We start from the raw sequence: 18,066 nt of genomic DNA on the forward strand, positions 1-18,066 counted from the left end.
TTGTCATGGCAAAGGGCATGTTGATATTGCACAAATTTTCAGCCATCCTCAGACTAGCACTCCTCTTATAAGCAATTTCCAAACAATGAGATGATCGGTAGCAGTCTGTTTAATCTTGAAATGAGGAGTTTCCAATTCATCTTCTTCTCTCCTACCGCTCACCCTCTACTTGCTCAATACATATCCTTGCTCATTGCCACTTCATCGCCAGAAAGAGAAAGGAAGAGGGAGACACGTTGGCTGCCATCGCCACCACTCACAATAAAAGGAATCATAGTTTCCATGGTCATCGACACTGCCAGTAGAGGCTGAACCGATTCTACTGTCCTCCAGCTCCCCATCCAACAGCGCCAGGAGTTGTCCTTTTGAGGTTAAGACGAGGGAGAAACTTGAAGGTTCTTAATCCTTGAATCCCCTCTAACTCGTACCGAAGTCGGCGGGCATGGGGTATAAGTCATAAATGGATAGACCGGCCAACCATTTTGTTAAATGAGTAAGTTTGGGCTTCAACCATGGTGAACCAGTGATGAACTGGTTTCAGATAATTCACACCGGCTTCTCAAGATGGGACCAATTTGAAGAGTAGCTATAAATGTTATCTGTAGATGTTTACAAAGAAATCTTTCTGATGAACAGCAAAAGACCATGAAGCATAAGCAGTATTTTATTTGAATAAGTCTCAATATAACACTGTTGCAGGAACATACACAACCCTGTAGTGAGCCTGCAACACACAAGGCCCGAGCAGCCTCAGAATGAGAACATACTGCTCCTTTAATCCCGAAGAATAAGCAATGACAATAGTTCACTAATTGAAACGCTTTTAAGCACCTTATGACCACCAATTGGGAATTATATATGCCAATGAGAAGGAAACTTTTGCCCATTAGGCAGATCTCATCCCCAATAGGTAGAAAATGATATGAGCAGAGGATTAGCATAACGTGCTCATGAAAATGTTGATGGAATGCCAAAGAATACTGAGTCCTTAAAAAGGGCAGCAACGCTTCTTATCAATTGGCCTCTTGACCTCTTTCTCCTCACTTCCTTCTCTCACCACTGATTGAGAGGAACTCAAAGCTTCGGTGAGGAGGGTCATCACGGGAAACCCTTCCTGGGGCCTTTCGGGCGACCGGCGAGACCCTTGGCTCAGGTCCAGAATGATGGAGCCTCTGGGCAGTGGATGGACGGCTGTTGGTGCTGCTTGAGAGCAACCGGCTCGTGCGACTTAATTGCTGATCACTAGGATCTGCAGAAGAACTTGGCCGGCTGCTTGAAATGACAGCCCTTTTTGATGTGCTACCATTTCTAGAAGAGGACGCATGGGTCTTGTCTGAATCATGGACCTAAAAGTAAAAAGCATACATTGTTAATCATACTTCATTAAGAAACAAAGAGTATTTAGAGAGTCATAGAAGCAGAAAAAGACAACAAAAATCATGTGATTTCCATTAATTGTGCAGTAATAATTCAAGCAGGCCTTGCAATAACTTTGATGCTCTATAAGGAGACACTGCAGAAGGCATTGCTTTTTCTAGGCAAAGTATACAAATCAACTTTTGATCTGCCATTACTTTGCAGTAGAAAGAGTCTAAAGCAGGAAAGAGGAAGGTACTGTTCTACCTAGAACAATATCATTTGCATTTGGAGAGAGGAACAAACTTCAGATTACACTTGTCTATGCTATATCAAAAAACTTGTTGTGGAAGGCGCTTTGCTCCTTTATAGTGCAAGAAGAGTTTATGGATTGATCAGCAAATTCTTTGCAACATCTTATGCTATATCAGAAACTTGGTATGGAGGGGCTGTGCTCCTTATAATGCAAGAGGAGTTTGAAGGTTTATCAGCAATTTTTTTTTTTCAACTTGGCCACTTAAGTATCACTCCCAACCCAAAACTGGAACCTGACCACCTTCAAATGATGTCTCCAGTTTATATTGATGTAGCTCCAGAGAATATCTCAATTAGTGAAAAGATTGGAGTTGTTTTCTTGCTTTTCCTGATGTTGTTGTTAATAATCATTGAAGTACTTGAGATCATATAACTTCTCTAGTATAAGCTAGCGAAGAACACTTCTCTGATGCAGACCTAGAAAGAACGCTATGTGGCAATAAATTGCACATTGAACTTAAGGATTACCTTTTTCACCAGTGACGTTTGGTTTTCTCATGTAAAGGGGTCTAATGATTGGCCAATTTTTCTATGAGGGAGCTAGACATGCTATTCTTCGACTCTTGTGGTCCATTTTTTATCATAACTCCTTTTTCATGTTGGAATGTTATAGCAAGTTAAATATGCTTTAAACAAACATAACTAGATGCAAATTGCCATGCTGTAGAACACATAATCATTCCTAATAACATTTTGCTTGAGAAGTGACCTGCATATATACTCTGCACCAAACTCCAGAAAACTTAGGTTCCCAAAGTGCACCAAACTAATACCAAGCTTGTTTTTTCTAAGTCAAACACTACTAGACCTAACAAGTCATCACTACAATCCTTCATGAACCCTACAAACGCTCAGTCGAACATATACAATGTATTTTTTGTAACAACTAGACTGGGCTTACCTATGTTCAAGTTCTTATAATAATTAATAAGACAGCTCGAGCTGTGCAATTCAAAAAATGTTCTTGTGGAACGAGACTTTGACAGCTTTAACAAGGCTTAAAAATAGGGCTGGAAACAGGCCGAGCAGGGCCGGGCCACACCCCTACTCGAGCTTGGTCCAAAATATTTTTTTGGACTTCAAGCCGGGCTTATGCCCAAAAAAGTTTTAAAACTTAAGGCCTAAGCCAAGCCCAAGCTTGGCCCAAATCCAATCGGGTCGGCCCATGCCATGCCCAAGCCCAAGGCCCAGCTTGAACCCCATCCCTCTCCCTATGTTTCTGTCTCCTTCCTCTGTCTCTCTCGAAACTTCCATATGACTTTGCCGCCTTCTTCCCCGATCGTCGACCCCCTCCTCCCCTTCTCTGTCAGAAAGAAGAGGCTGCGGGAGTGACTTGAGGCCAGTGAGGATGGTGAACTTAAGGTCGCCGATAAGGCCGAGGCCGTCAAGAGTGAGGGAGACCATGGCGCCAAAGTCGTCGGAGGAGATCTTGCCCCAGTTGCGGGAGCAGGTGGAGGATCCCTTCGGTGGGTGCTTTCAGGAGTCGACGATGCTGGAGGGGTCGATACAGGTGCCCTTTTTGAATTCCAGAGGGACCGGATGTCATCAAAGGGCACGATGGCAGAGAGCCGACCGACGAAGAAGACAAGAACGTGTAAGAGGAGATGGAGGTGGGGATCCATATCTCTCTCGGTGTCTTGCTTCCTCCTCGACTTAAGAGGAAGAAACCCTAGCCATGACGAAAACCCATATCTCTATCTAGTTGTCTTGCTTTCTTTTGCTTTTATCTGTCTTTCTCTTCTTCACCCTACTAGCGGCGTCGCTGACCATTGACGACCTCGCCCTACTTGCCCTCAAGTCGGCCATCTCCTCCGACCCAACCGGCGCCCTCGACATCTGGCTTGACTCCGATCGGGATCCCTACAGCTAGTTCAGCATCACCTGTCGTCATGGTCGCATCACCGCCATTGCCCTCTCTAACCGCTCCCTCGAGAAATATCTCCCCTCCAAGCTCTTTCTCCTCTCCACCCTCTCCCTCTCCTGCAAATGCCTCTCCGAGCCCATCCCGCCGGCATCACCTCCCTACGAAGCCTTACCGCCCTTGACCTCTCCCAAAACAACCTCTTCGGCCCCATCCCTACCGGGATTGGCGCCTTGGAGTCCCTCTCCCATCTCAATCTCCTCCAACTTCATCAATGGCTCCATCCCTGCAAGAACACTAAAACACGGATCAGATAGGCTGAAATTCGGGCTCGGGCCTAGGCCGGGCCAAAGATATGCTTGAGCCTGGCCCGAAAGACAAACAAGCCTTATATTTAGGCCCAAGCTTGGCCTAAGCTGCTTCAGGCCTAGCCCGAAGTTCGACCCGATGGGCCTTGGGCCGGCCCAAGCCTAGTTCCAGCCCTACATATCAATGTAAATCATGGTTCAATTAGAAGATCAAACTCATAAGTAGCTAATCAAGGACTAGAAAGTTTTTTAGTCACTACAATGTCAATCCAAAATTCAATAGTTATCCCAGTATTCCGTAACTCACCAGGTCAACTTGACTCAGCAGGTTTTCAAGAGGACTCAAACCAAAAACTTAGCCTTCATTACATTGTCATCGGGATATTTTTGGATTATTAGACTTGCCAAGCATCTAAAATGTCAAATGAGTACAGTGAGTCAGTAACAGTTCTCAAATAGTTAAAACAACCCAAAACTTATCTGATGCCAACCAAATAAATTATCACAAAGACAATTCCCAACCATCTTCTTTCAATCACTGCCACCCTAACGACCAGCTCACCAAACCAGAGCAGATAGCAAGCGGCCTTTGCTCTTTCCAAGTTGAAGAGGACAATAAGAATTTGACTCCAAGAAGAGGCACCTTTCTCTTCACCACCAAACTCTTCCAATCTAACCAACTCTCTGCCACCACTGCCCACCAGTTTCATCTTCCCTACCCCCAAAAAAAAGAAAAAAAAGAAAAAAAAAAAAGCCTCGTCTCCGCCATCCTTTGAGGCCCGACCTATCAAGCCTCCAACCTAACCCGTGTGCCTGCCTCAAAATAAAAGAAAAAGAAGAAGAAAAGCTTCGTCTCCCCCTTCCCTTGAATCCCAACCTACCAAGCCTCACCAACCTAGGGACCAACCTCTGTGCGTGTAAGTATATATATAGGGATGAACCATGCTACGTACTCCTCTCAATTCCAAACCAATAGTGAGGCACTCAAATCAAAGATCTACACCATTGATCATAATCCATACCATTAAAAATGCCCAGAGAATAAGGACCACATGTTTTGGTAGCCTCTAACCTATGCATCAAGTGAGTGCAAAATATACTAATACCTAACAGTTGAGGTGACTTTCATAACCAAGATACTATGTATTAGTTTTTACTAGAGTTTCCTTCCCAAACGTGCGTTTGCATGTACATCTTTACCAGTACATATAAGAGAGAACAGTAAAACCCAGTGGTTCCCAAATTCTAACTGGAACACTGATGCAAAAGATCGGGATGGATAAAGGATAGCAGGGCAGAGGGGCCCAAATTCTTCTCCCATAACCAATTCCTAATTGCTACAAGTGCTCACACTTATAATATAAGTTCTGCTTACGCATTCCTGTACCTTTTTGTTAAGTAGATAACCAAGTTGCTTCAAGTTATTCCATAGGCATATTTAAAATAAAGTGATAATTAAGCTATGTTAAGTTGACTATATTGATTATATTGGCACCTAAAGCATCAAATACTAGAAAAAAAGTTCACTGCATGACATTACAAAGAAATGTGTCAAGTGATAACACCTTTTGCCAATGTTAGCAAATAATAAGTGTTAAGCTGAGAAATATAGCATCATGATTCATGTCCAAGTCCAAAAGTGCCAATATTTCCATGCATCTAATTTGGAGTGTTGTACATAGATAGATAGATACAAATACACATGTATATGTATGTGAATTCTTTCGAAGGGATTGAGATGTTTCTCACAAACATACAATCGTGGAAAAGAAAAGGTCATTCACTTGTAATCCATGTAATATCCTAAAAGACTCGAGTCAAAAAGATGATAGTTTATCACACATAAAGTATTAGTAGTTGCTACATGTAAAGACAAGTATAAAAATCTTCACTCAACTGCAACCATAAGTTGCTCCAAATGACAAAGCAGAATTGTTGCATATCTAGCATCAAGAGTCAGGACTCCTAAATCAATATAAGATAGTGGTACCCTACTGCTCTTCCTTTCTGCAATGCTTTTTGAGGAAAGCTACATTCCTCCCATTTTTACTATCAAATGTTCTCTTAAAGATCACAAAGGGAAACAAATGTAGATCTCAAAAAAGTCATCCACAAGGTCAATCTTTAAAATCTTAATATTTTAATAATTAAAGATAACCGCCCCTATACAAAAGAAATTATCTTCAAGAGCACTTCTTCAATACAAGATGAAACTAAGTTTTGATATTGTAACTTCATGAATTGGAAGGTTGTCAAATGACTCAAATTGCCTAGGTAGGTTCTTAACCATTTAAAGGCCCAGCTGCAAATAAAGGCAGCCAGCAAGCAGGCGCCTGGGTTACAAACACATAGAAGTTAACACAAATGTATGCTTTCATATATAGAATCATGTACAGTTTCAAAACATATTAAAGAAAATCATATTGATAAACAGGAAGGTTGTCAACCACACAAGTTACGCAATAGTGAAATCTTTGATTTAATTATTTTAGTTTTACTTAATATTTTCTCTATTAGGTGATTTAAAGAATTTAAAGTTTCTTAGGATATAACATGTTCAAGCAAAAATTATTACCACAGGGAACATGTTGGAACTTGGAACTTAAAATTTACTGCCTTCAAAAAAACAATGAAAAGGTTACCTGCTTGAGAAAGTGGCCCCCAGGCAGCCAGGTGCCGCCTAGGTGCTTCAGTGGCCACCTCACCTGAAGGCCTGGAAAGCATTAAGTGCTTAAGTAGTTGGGTTGTCAAAGTGCCAAGGTCGGACCTCCCAGGCACTTGAGTGGACATATGCAATGAACTTGATAGATCGTACATAAAGACGCTAGTAATAAGGTTGGCATGAGATCGTACATAAGATGATTACAGTATGCTTGTCCATAAGATGACTGTACATAGATGCGTGGTATTATGGGACAAAAAAAGGTGCAATACTCCTAATGGAAGATGAGGTTATGGAAATAAATGCTCAGTAAGTTTCAGTCAAGTACATAATACCAGAAATATGCAATACAACAGTGGAGCACATAAATCAAAAACAAATACTTGGATATCATAACTTTGCACAATATTTCTACTCAACCAATCATGAGGTTCATGGACAATTTTAGATCCATGGAAAATGAATAATGTAAGAAACTACAACCATATGACTTACAGCCTCTTTGGGTGATAACAGTGAATCCTCCAAAGCTTTGTGCTTTGAATTGTCTCCGTGTTGACCAGAACCTGAACCATGTCTCCTAGCAAATGCCTCAACTGCACCAGAGAACCTATCACGAACCTCTTGCCCCACTGGGAAAAAAAAGTGAAGAAATCTTAAGCTGTCAGAGATCCTGAGAACACATGCTGGCCCTCCCCAGATAATAACTTTACAGAATTAGAAAACCAACCTGAAGTTCTTTCTGCCCTTTCTGTGGATGGTCCAACAGCTCCACCTGTTCTCCCACTGGGCTGCTGAAAAATAAGAAATGATGGAGTATAAGCACAAGAGAGAAGCAATATAGGCCAAACTCAGAACATGGAAGGCATCTTATAGCACATACTCTCACTCTAGGATTGGAGCCAATCTGGGGATACTTCAATATGGTCCAGTCAAAAACATAATCAAATTGATAACCTGTGTAGTGCTTTGGTCAGGAACTGTGTAGCATATTTTAGAAAAAAAAGGGACAAAACTTCATTGTTTGAGTGCAACTGCTATAGGAAAGTATTACAAAATCAACATGAAACATATTGATCAGACCAACCTTCTCGAATAAAGAGGTCACGGAAAAGTCTCTTCAAATAAGAGTAATCTGGCTTGTCCTCAAAACGCAATGATCGACAATAGTGGAAGTATGAAATAAACTCTGATGGATATGATTTGCACAGCACCTGCCTCACAATGTTGTGCAATATATCTATTAACCTCCCCATACTTGCATTGGAAATGTAATCATATGACCATCACACTTAAGATCATTAAATTCCTTGATGTAATGGAAAGATACAAAAAACACATACGAACATGATAAAGTACCTCAACTGGGGTAAGCATTTTTTTTTCACTAATCTTGTCATACTTCTGCTTTTTAGTGCCAGCTTTTAAACCCTGCCAGGGAAGGCTGAAGTGCAAATACCAAAAAGGTAATAAGAACATAAAAGAAGCATAACCATATAAGCATCCATCACATGGTCAAAGAAGAAGAAACAGAAATCATAGAACTAACCTTCCTCTTAGGAAATACATGAGCACATAACCAAGAGACTCCAAATCATCTCTCCTGCTTTGTTCTGCAGGAACATAAAGTAAGAACAAAGAGATGCTGCAGATAGTTTAAATATGTGAGGCATGATGCTCACCAACTCCAAGATGAGTATTGACACTGGCATATCTTGCTGTTCCTGTAAGATTCTTGTTCTCCCTGTAAAGGAGGCTTTAATACATCTTCAGTAAATGCACCAGAAGGCAAACATTTACTAACAAATATCTCAGGAAAAATGACTTACACATACAGTGATATGAATTTTGAAAGAAGGCATATTCTCAGAATCATGGTCAATGAAACAAGCATATACATTAGGTGACATGGTTGCCAAGGCATAACCATAATGAAAATGAAATTATGAGGAACCATAACGTGCTTTACACATCAAAGTATGAATACCACCGCATGCAACATATAAAACATACATGCACACATGCATATGTATACTATACTGATACTTTTGCATACATGGGATCACAAATTTATAATGACAATCTCACTTGTATTAGTTTACCAAGAAAAGAATAAAAGATGGCATTGGAACTGTTTCAGATTTTAGGGAAACAAATTATCAGAAATACAAATAACAGTTTAATATAGTTTGACGCATAAGGGTGGTTATGGCACCGTGGATCAAACAAAGTCTCATACTTGAGGAACTGATGTACTTGAGGCCACAGTCCAACTGAAGACCACAAAAATCTACTGGAACCAGGCCTGGGCAAGCCAACCATACATGCAGAGGCTGAAGCCTGGTCCAAATCAAGATCATCTTATGATAATCCAAATCAAGGGAAGCCATTCAAGAAACAAAATTGGGCCATTCCTTCATGATCCCTCTGTGATAGCCATTCAAGAAGCCATGCTTGCATGTGTATAACTGATACATTCATGCATGGCCTGTGATGCATGCATGCATATGTTTCTGTGACAGAGGATCTTTATTTTTGTTGCTTTGCAACTTAGCCTTGATCCAAGTCAAAGAACAGTTCAAGCTCTAGCTGCTGCCATAGGTTGCTAGACTCCCACTGACTTTAGATGCTGAGATCCATCCAAGAAGAAAATAGTGAGGTCTGTTAATTCAGTGAATCCTGGAAGACAAAGGATTCAGGTGAATGATTAGTTAGAAGAGGGGTTTGCTGTGAAGTCGTGAACCCTTTTATCATCTCCTTCTTGTCTTGCACCTCTCAAAGAAATTTGCGTTGTATCAGGTGGTTTCCTTAATAATGATCATACTAAATATTTGCAAAGTAATTTATACATAATCAGGATCACAATTGGGTTGACAGGATGCTGTTGGGTTCTAGCATAGTTTAATTTGGGTTATTTGAATAGAAGGAATAAACTAGGGGCAAAATGAAGGAATAGGATGAGCAAGTCCGGATAAAAATATTCAACCATTTTTACCAAATAGCTTCATCTGAGTTAAAGTGGAGACAGTGCCTAAAAGGCACTTTCAGCTTTTCTGATATTCCAAAAGTACCCTTCCTTTAACATGCTTTCTTCTGAAGCCAAAAAGGTTGCTTGGCAAAATAAAAAGCTGGGTAAGTGGGTTTTATTCAAACTTATCCCAGTTTATTAAAAAAAATTGTTGGGAAACAAAGCTGAAAAAGCAGGGTTTTTCCAGGTTTATTCCAGTACATTTACAAACCAATAAGGGCCTAAGTCCTTGATTCATTTGCCTATGGGTTGATGGTTAAGGTCTATTTGAAGGGCCCGACCAGACCCCATCCCTACCCAAACTATAGTACTATACAATATTTATCAAATGAATCTTTTCTGAATCAACCTGTTACAACCTAACCTTAACCAATGTAATTTGTGTTTGGGTTCAGGACCATGGAATAAAATGAGATTTGGGTTTTGGTTTTGAGTTTGCTTTCCAGCTGGGTTTGTACCGGACATTTTCTTGCTTGGGTGACGTATGGGTCGGCCTAAACCCACCCAACCCAACGAAGTTGAAGTCATAAATACCAGTACAAAGTATGAACAATCTGTACACTATATATAACAGGAAGGGTTTAGGAATTTAAAGAACTCAAAAATATAGATGATTAGATCACTGTGCACATATGATCTGACTATCATTTTATGCAACTAAAAGCATTTAGATGCAAAATACAGAGTATTTCGATATAAAGACACAAGAAAATCCTATATACACTTTTCATTTTAAAGTATTGATCTAGAGCAAATGATTTCCCTAGTGACAGAGAAACACAAAATGAAATCCAAGGTCACTTTATCTGAACTACTTTTCTGGGACTCAAAATCTCATATCCTTGAGCATGATCTTGAAAGAGCTAATGTCAATGTCAGAAAATTCCTGAGATAAATTGATACGTTAAGATAAATAGATATGATTATTGATAACCCATAGTTCAACATTTGGTTTGATTGTTCACATAAGTTGAAAGTACGCTTGCCACTACAATGTCCAGAAATCTTCAGAAATCCCTCTTCAATGCCTCTGCCATTCAATTTCTCCTTGCAGAGATAACTAGCTATAGTGATGATGTATATGAATCAGTAAAGATAATGGACAGTGATGAAGAGAGGGCAAGAACATTGGTATGTACATAGACTAGTGGTCAGCCCAAGTGAATAGAGTATGATAACTGAAAGTAGGCAATATGAACCACACACCTTCAAACAAATTGTTCACTTAACTTGCCAATTCATAAATCAAGTATTTACTGAACCAACTGGTTCATTTCGTGAAGTAGGTTTAACTCAGGGCTGAATTGAATTCGTCTATTATCAAGGAACAGGAGAAATGAGAGGTTTAAGCCACTCACATATAGACTGAAGTCACTGAACCAATTGGTTCACTTCAAAGCAGGTTGAATTAGGGGCTAAATTTAATTAGTCTAGCATCAAAAACAAGGGAGACAATAAGCTTAAAAGAATAAATCTAGCAAAATGACCCACCACCATGTCAATCAACAGATCGTTAGCTGAAGTTAGCAACCCATGTTTGACCAATTTCGGTGAACTGGTTCACTTGTTTTAGGAGGATTTAAGTGTTCTATGGGGTGAAGGAAATGAATATGCCTCTGTACTGAATATGCAGACTAATCAACTCATTAAAAAATATCCAGTCTAACTACGAGAGGCTTGCTAGATATCTGAACTTCATGTAAGTTAATTGGAATGAAAATATGAGCTAGGCATCTCCATGCAAAAGCTAGAAATAGTGTTTAAGCCTCTTTGACTCCATTTTAGTTCTTTTGCAACCATCTGATCTTGGATTTAAAGAATATGAAGCAACATGCATACAACCCTTTTTTCTTTTTCCAAAGTATCCAAGATGACCTTCTTAAATAAAACAACAAGTTAAATGACATAATCAAATTCAAGTTCATCTCATAAATAAATATAACAACAAGTACAACATTAAAATGCTTGCTACCAGTATGCAGGAAAAGGCAACCTTTAATCTGAAAGTGATATGAGAAGTAAATGACTCTTCACCTGTAAGGTATGTGCTTCTGAGTTTGCAGGTCTCTATATTTTTTTGCGAGGCCATAGTCTATAATATAAACCTGATATAAAGAATGCAACATCAAATTAGCACGAAATGATGCTGCCAGATTTTGGATTTGAATATAAAATATAACAGATGAAGATTCATTTATCCAGCTGCACTAGCAATTTAACATCAAATGAAGATGCATATGCAAAACCTTAAACTCTAAATACATAATCTGATACTTAACATACAACTAAAGAAAACTTGAATAGGTAAAGGAAAACAATGCAACAGTGGGAAACCAGCAGAAACTTATGCTGCATATATGGCACTAAATCAGAAAACAAAAATGCAAACCTAATTCTTCCCACTATCTGGCTTAGGATTTTTGACATTCATGATGAATATCCTCTTTACTTTTACCAGTCCATTGTGAACAACAATCTACAACAAATAATCAAATGCTGGTATTCTCTGATGGTTCATGTTACAGTGCTCAAGTTTCAAGCATGGTTGTCACAAGCACCCACATTTGCGCCTAGAATAGGCCTGCCTAAACAGCCCACAGCATAGGCGATTACTGAGCAATCTAGGCACCTACCTGAGCAATCTGGTGTTGCCTAGGCCACCCAATTTTAATAGGCAATCAACTAGCCCAGCCCAAATAGACCCACACCTGATACAAGAGACTGGGTCAAGAGCGGGTCGGGTCAATTCATATAATAAAAAAAAAAAGAATGAAAAGGGAAAAAGAAAGGAGGTGATTTCCTTCGACATGATCATTCTCTCATACACGATCCAACCTAAGGCCAGCTTTCTCCTACCTCTTGAATGATGCCAACACTCTACTCTCCATTCCCTTCCAACTCTGAACGGTCGCCAACAAGGCTTGCATGATGGCCAGCAAGGTCTTCACAGTAGTTGATAATGATGCTTCATCTCATTCTCTCTCCAATAAGTCTCTTGCTCTCTCTCTTTCATTTTATCTACCTGCCCTCCTCTCCCCTCCTCTATTTCTGACTCCCTCTCCGTCTCCATTTTTCTCTTTCATATTGTTAAGCTCCCAAAGGATGGGGTTACCTCAAAGTCTCCAAGCCATATTATGCCATGGCTGTTAGGGAGTAAAAGTCACTATTTGTAGTTGTTACCATTTTCCTTCTCTTAAAATTATTTGGATGACTTTGTTAAAATATTTAGGGTTTAGGGAGTTAGATAAACCATTTTTGGGGTACTCCCGATGCTTCGAATTTTATTGTAAATTTTGGTCAATTATATTTTTTTGGTTAAAATAGTTCTGCTCTGTTTATTCTCAAACTTTTGCTTTTGTTTTCATATTTGCTAAATAGCAGTATTTGGTAGAAGAAAGAAAGCTTAAAATTTCTGTTCAGGGGAGGGAAATGGAACTTTTTCAAAGCCTAAACAGCTCAACTTCCACTTTCTTTTTTTTCTTTGGCTCTGTTTGATATGGTAATAATACAGAAAAAAATTGAATAATCATGCTCTCCTTTATGTTACGGAGCATTTTATTTTTATTTTATGTTTGTCTTGTTCTGTTATGCTCTACGCTCTCAAAAAAAATCTTACTTTCTTTTCATCTATCTTCGGAAATTGCTAGTGTCACGAAGATTGTCATAGTAGAAAGTAATTTTTTCCAATAGTATCCTGATAATTTTATAACAAAAATCATTCCAAGTATGTCCTCTATCATTTGATCTAAGACAATAATGGCATTGCATACTTGTGTTCTGTAAGTTTAGAATAAACAACAAAATGAGGACAGGCTAGGAAATACCATGTTTTGAGCAAAACTCGTGCACTAATTGCTACAAATGTATTTATTGGTCAAGTTTATCAAGGACAATGCAAGTCTTAATAATTCAAACACATGGAGGTATAGATTATTCTGTAAATTTTGTACAAATTTTGTCATCTGAGTGATCGCCTAATCACCTAGCATATAGGAGGGGCCATTGCCTATGGTTGCCTGGCCTATTTGACAACAATGGTTTCAAGCAAGGTTCCCCGGCTCGGAACTGCAAAAGCCTCCTGAATAAGCATAACAACAAGTCAACAGCACCAGGCTGGTGTGATTACTTGTTCTCAGTGCAGGATATCAGACATCATGTCCCCACAAAAAAATTGAGGAAATCAATCACACTCTTCATTATGTAATTCACTCCAAATCAAGTATATACTATCTCTATATGATAAAAAATGCATGCATTAAAAAAAAAAAAACATTCAATTTGTCATCCATTTAACTCCTAGCCTGAAATCCATACATGTCATGTTATGAGGATATTTTTCAATCACACCATTGACATGATAAGAAGACATCTAATAAGAAGCAATAAGCCAGCCTTTTAATTTAACACAATGGAGATGTTCGAGAGAACAAACATTTCATGTAAACAGTCATGAGTGGCATGAAAATCTGAATCCCTAGAATTTCAATAGGCAGTCAAGTCTGGTGTAGACAGATACCTAGATATGCTGTTAAATAGATAAGTCTACAAACTCTTTTTTCTTGGTTACAAAACTTCAAAAATAATAATTTCGAGGATAGAGTAATGTAAAAAAAGAATATTTAAAAAAAAAAAAAAAACTCTACATCATTTTTCTTTGAAAAGCTAATCTTGTGGATGCCAACTATGCAATTTTCACATTAAACTGGTATCACCTGTAGGAATGAGATAGTCGCCAACCTGATTTGCTTTACGACCTAAACCCATGAGGAAATTGTCTGGCTTAATATCACGATGAAGAAAGCCCCTTGAGTGCATGTACTCAACTCGGTTAAGCTGCATAGAAATATAGATAGACAACAAAACCAGTCAAAATCATCAAATAAATGTTGTTCAGTAAGCAAGAATTTTCAATGAGTAGCCAAGGGTAAAAATTCTGCTCTTTTTTTTGATACATAGTATCATCATTAAGAACATAAAATAATGGACAATTAGAAACTGGTGCACTTACTAATTGATCAGCAAGCATAAGTACTGTTTTCAATGAGAATTTCCTGTTGCAGTAATTAAACAGATCTTCCAAGCTTGGTCCAAGAAGATCAATGACCATGACATTGTAATCTCCCTCCACACCAAACCACTTCAAGTGGGGAATTCCGGCTTTGTTTAAATAGCATAAAACAAAGAAATCACCAAGGTTGACAATATAAACATATGAGTCGTGTATCTAGAGATTAGAACTTACTCCCCCCCTGAAGCAGCATATACAATTTAGACTCGTAGTGAAGCTGGGGATGTTTCGTCTTCACAGATTCCTGATGATTATAGTATATAAATGGAAATTAGAAAATAAAATTTATCACTTGGCATTAAAGATATAACATACGAGTTAAGACTATTATGCAGAAGAATTTTGAACGGATGTGAGATGAAGACATAAATAAAGTTTAGTAGTTATTTTATACACTCCTACCTAGTTTCATTGTAACCCACATGATACCACAGCTACATGGATCATTTAACAATGTCAGAAACCATACATAAAAATTTACCAAAATCAATTTTCCATGGATCACTCCTATCACATGTAATCTCAGCTCATTCCTGCAAATTCAACATTCCATGAACCAAGCCAGAAAGACAAACTCAACTTGTCATTCTACTTAAAGAAAATAAGATTTGACTATAATTTCATGCTCTACTACGAAATAGCATGTTTTACTCTAAGACTACAACTCTAGGAAGCAAAAACCAGAAAGGCAGAGGGAGGAATTGTTCGATCACAAATCAAACCACATGGTTAATTAGGGAGAAAAAACTTCCTTCTCGAAAATACAGTCAGAGCCTTATAGGTGAATACCAGGTCAATTACACTTAAAAAAATAAATGGAAGTAACTTGTTGCTTAATCTCAGATTGAACCTATATATAATGCAGTACAATATATATAAACAGCATAATATGAAAGATGAAAAATGTTGGCAAAATAATCGTAGGAGCCAAATATATGTATAAGCAGCCTGCCTAGTGTCATCCCAGAATCTTCCAAGTTGCTTAAATTCTAAGACGAAAGTACTTTTTCCAAAACCAACAGAATGGTTCACTTTAGAATAACATTTCTTATGTTGAAAAAAATAAAAGAAAAAGAAAGAAAAACATGAAAGGTTTTGTGAAAAAATTTAGTCACTTTATTCTTAAACAGATGGCCAGTCACAGAAATGGAACACTCCGAGAAATTAAGGAAAACAAACATAAAAGAAGAAAAACTTGAAAACATCTTGAGACTTTATATGACTACAGATGTGGAAGAAGACTTTCAGCACATACCAATTTGATGGCCACTTCTTCTCCACTCTGTATATTAACCCCTATGCCAAATCAACCCAAGAAAAAAAATAAAATAAATCTCTCATCATACAATAATGAAAAACAAACTACAAGAAAGCAACTGAATACCAAAAAGGATTGGCAATTAAAAATACCTAGATAGAGCTCGCCAAACGAGCCACTCCCGATCTTCCTCCCGAGCTTAAACTTCCCCCCAATGACATGCTCCATGATAATTTATAAAATAAAGTATAAGATCCAAACAAGAATACAAACAAAAAACCAATCCAATAACCCCCCAAAAAGCTGCTTCTTTACACAAAGAATCCTCGAATATTACAGAAAAAATTAAAAGAAAAAAGAAAACTTTCCGTGTATAACCCGCTCATACACTCCTTCAAGAACTCCAATCTTCCAACGGAACCAAAATTAGAAGCATCAGAAAACTGTTCCTCCAATCTATAAGGATTTACCACCACCGAACCCAACACCGAACCCTAGATCACCACCCCCATAACTTCTCTCCTCGCATTCCCAAGATGCTAGGGACCTACATTACCACCGAATCGAAACCCCATCGTTCCAACCCAATCATCGGACCCTCCGCATTCCGATTCCCACACAGCCGGATTCCAGAATGCGACATCCAGAATCAGAACCCCGAGATTCCCCACCGCCGAAGCCACCGGGTCCTAAGAATCGATCCACATTACCGTGGAAACAACGCACACGCCATCGATCCGGCCCGGACACCTAGAATCCCCCACCCCCGGCACGAGTCACCCCGTGAGATCGGATTAACGATGAAGAACGGAAAATCTGCTACCCCGATCGAGGAGAAAGATCGAATGCGGCCAACGATGGCGAGAAAAAGATTTTTGGGAGATCGTGGGGGGAAGGGGAGCGGGGAAATTCCCAAATTTTGTGGACGGTCGGTTCTGAGAGACAAAAAGAGGGGGAGAAGAGAGGGAGGCGGAAAAGGAGGGAGTTGGAGAGGTGGAAAAGGAGGCGATAATAATGCCCAAAAGGGAACAAAAAGGCTGGTGGGATCATTTTATTTTATTTTGATTTGTTTTTTATTCTTTTATTTGCATTTTTTAAATATTTTTGTTTATGATATTTCCACCTTGCCCATTTCTTAGGATACACTCCATGAAGTTGCTGGGGAGGGGGGGAAAGGTGTCGGTTGCAAAATTGACAAGATCGGTTGGGCCATAATTCTTCAGTCCAAATCATCTAATTCATTTAATTTTAATCATCTGATTCACCAAATTTTGCTAGAAATAGAAATTTACTTAAAAAGAATACAGTTATAATACTTGGAGCTGATAACTCCCAAATACAAAAGTAATGGGATTTATTCAGATAATTTATATACGTGATAAATCTTTTATCTTGTTTTATCTGATTAAAATATTTTTATATCATTTATATTAAATTATTTATCTCATGCTTGAAAATAAAGATAAATGATACTAAATTACAAACTTTAAAACATTTTTTTTTAATTTAAGAAAAAATTTAATTTATGAAGCAAGCTCTATAAAATATATATATATATATATATATATATATATATTATATATATATATATATATATATATATATATATATATATGTTGTAAATGGTTGCAAAAAATGTAAATAACGGTGGTTGGAGCCCACTTGGCCGCACACTAGTTTTAGTCTAGCTAACATTGTAATTAATAGAGCTTGGCAAGAACCAGAAAAATATAACTAATCTAAATTGAAAAAGCCAATATTCTACTTGATTTGATGAATATTTGAGCATTATTAATTTTATCACTAATTAAATTGTTTTTGGTAAAATATTATTCTGAAGCATCTAAGATAATACAAGATTCTCTTTCTCATATCATGGCCCATGTATTATACAATCACATATATTATTGAGCAGATATGTAGGTATATGTTTGCTTGTAGATTTCTCATAGTACGACCAACGTTTTTTTTTGCAAGCACATGACTTGTGAAGTAAGTGGCTATCTAGACACTAAACTACTGAATAAAGGTTGATTAAGTTAAAGCTGAATCATGAGCATTCATTCAATTGCTCGTGTCCGTAAGCATATGCTAAATAAATTTTTGAATAAATTATATTTATAATTTTTAAATTATATTAAATTTTTTAAATAATTTTTAAATTATAAAAATTTAAATTTTAGTTCTAAATATTTTGAATTATTTTAATA

At 38.0% G+C, this 18,066-nt stretch overlaps 1 protein-coding gene across 3 annotated transcripts; it reads right to left on the bottom strand.

Annotated features, from left to right (window-relative positions):
- Positions 1 to 641: 641 nt before the first annotated feature.
- Positions 642 to 16,868, bottom strand: LOC105033608 (casein kinase 1). 3 transcript variants are annotated; one of them, XM_010908476.3, is made up of 14 exons: positions 16,009 to 16,868; positions 15,854 to 15,894; positions 14,773 to 14,842; positions 14,539 to 14,687; positions 14,268 to 14,363; positions 11,565 to 11,635; positions 8,185 to 8,246; positions 8,052 to 8,115; positions 7,862 to 7,946; positions 7,590 to 7,716; positions 7,386 to 7,459; positions 7,233 to 7,296; positions 6,998 to 7,134; positions 642 to 1,346 (listed from the first exon to the last, which is right to left on the bottom strand). In XM_010908476.3, the coding sequence occupies exons 1-14, from the start codon at positions 16,082 to 16,084 to the stop codon at positions 1,041 to 1,043; spliced, it is 1,422 nt and encodes a 473-aa protein (XP_010906778.1). In that variant the 5' UTR covers positions 16,085 to 16,868; the 3' UTR covers positions 642 to 1,040. The 3 variants fall into 3 exon arrangements, with proteins under 3 accessions (XP_010906778.1, XP_010906779.1, XP_019702278.1); XM_010908477.3 differs by lacking the exon at positions 15,854 to 15,894 and having other exon boundaries at positions 16,009 to 16,867; XM_019846719.3 differs by lacking the exons at positions 15,854 to 15,894; positions 16,009 to 16,868 and adding an exon at positions 15,001 to 15,703.
- Between the last annotated feature and the right edge of the window lie 1,198 nt (positions 16,869 to 18,066).

Source organism: Elaeis guineensis, chromosome 4 (genome assembly GCF_000442705.2).
Source record: "Elaeis guineensis isolate ETL-2024a chromosome 4, EG11, whole genome shotgun sequence".
Taxonomy (NCBI): domain Eukaryota; kingdom Viridiplantae; phylum Streptophyta; class Magnoliopsida; order Arecales; family Arecaceae; genus Elaeis; species Elaeis guineensis.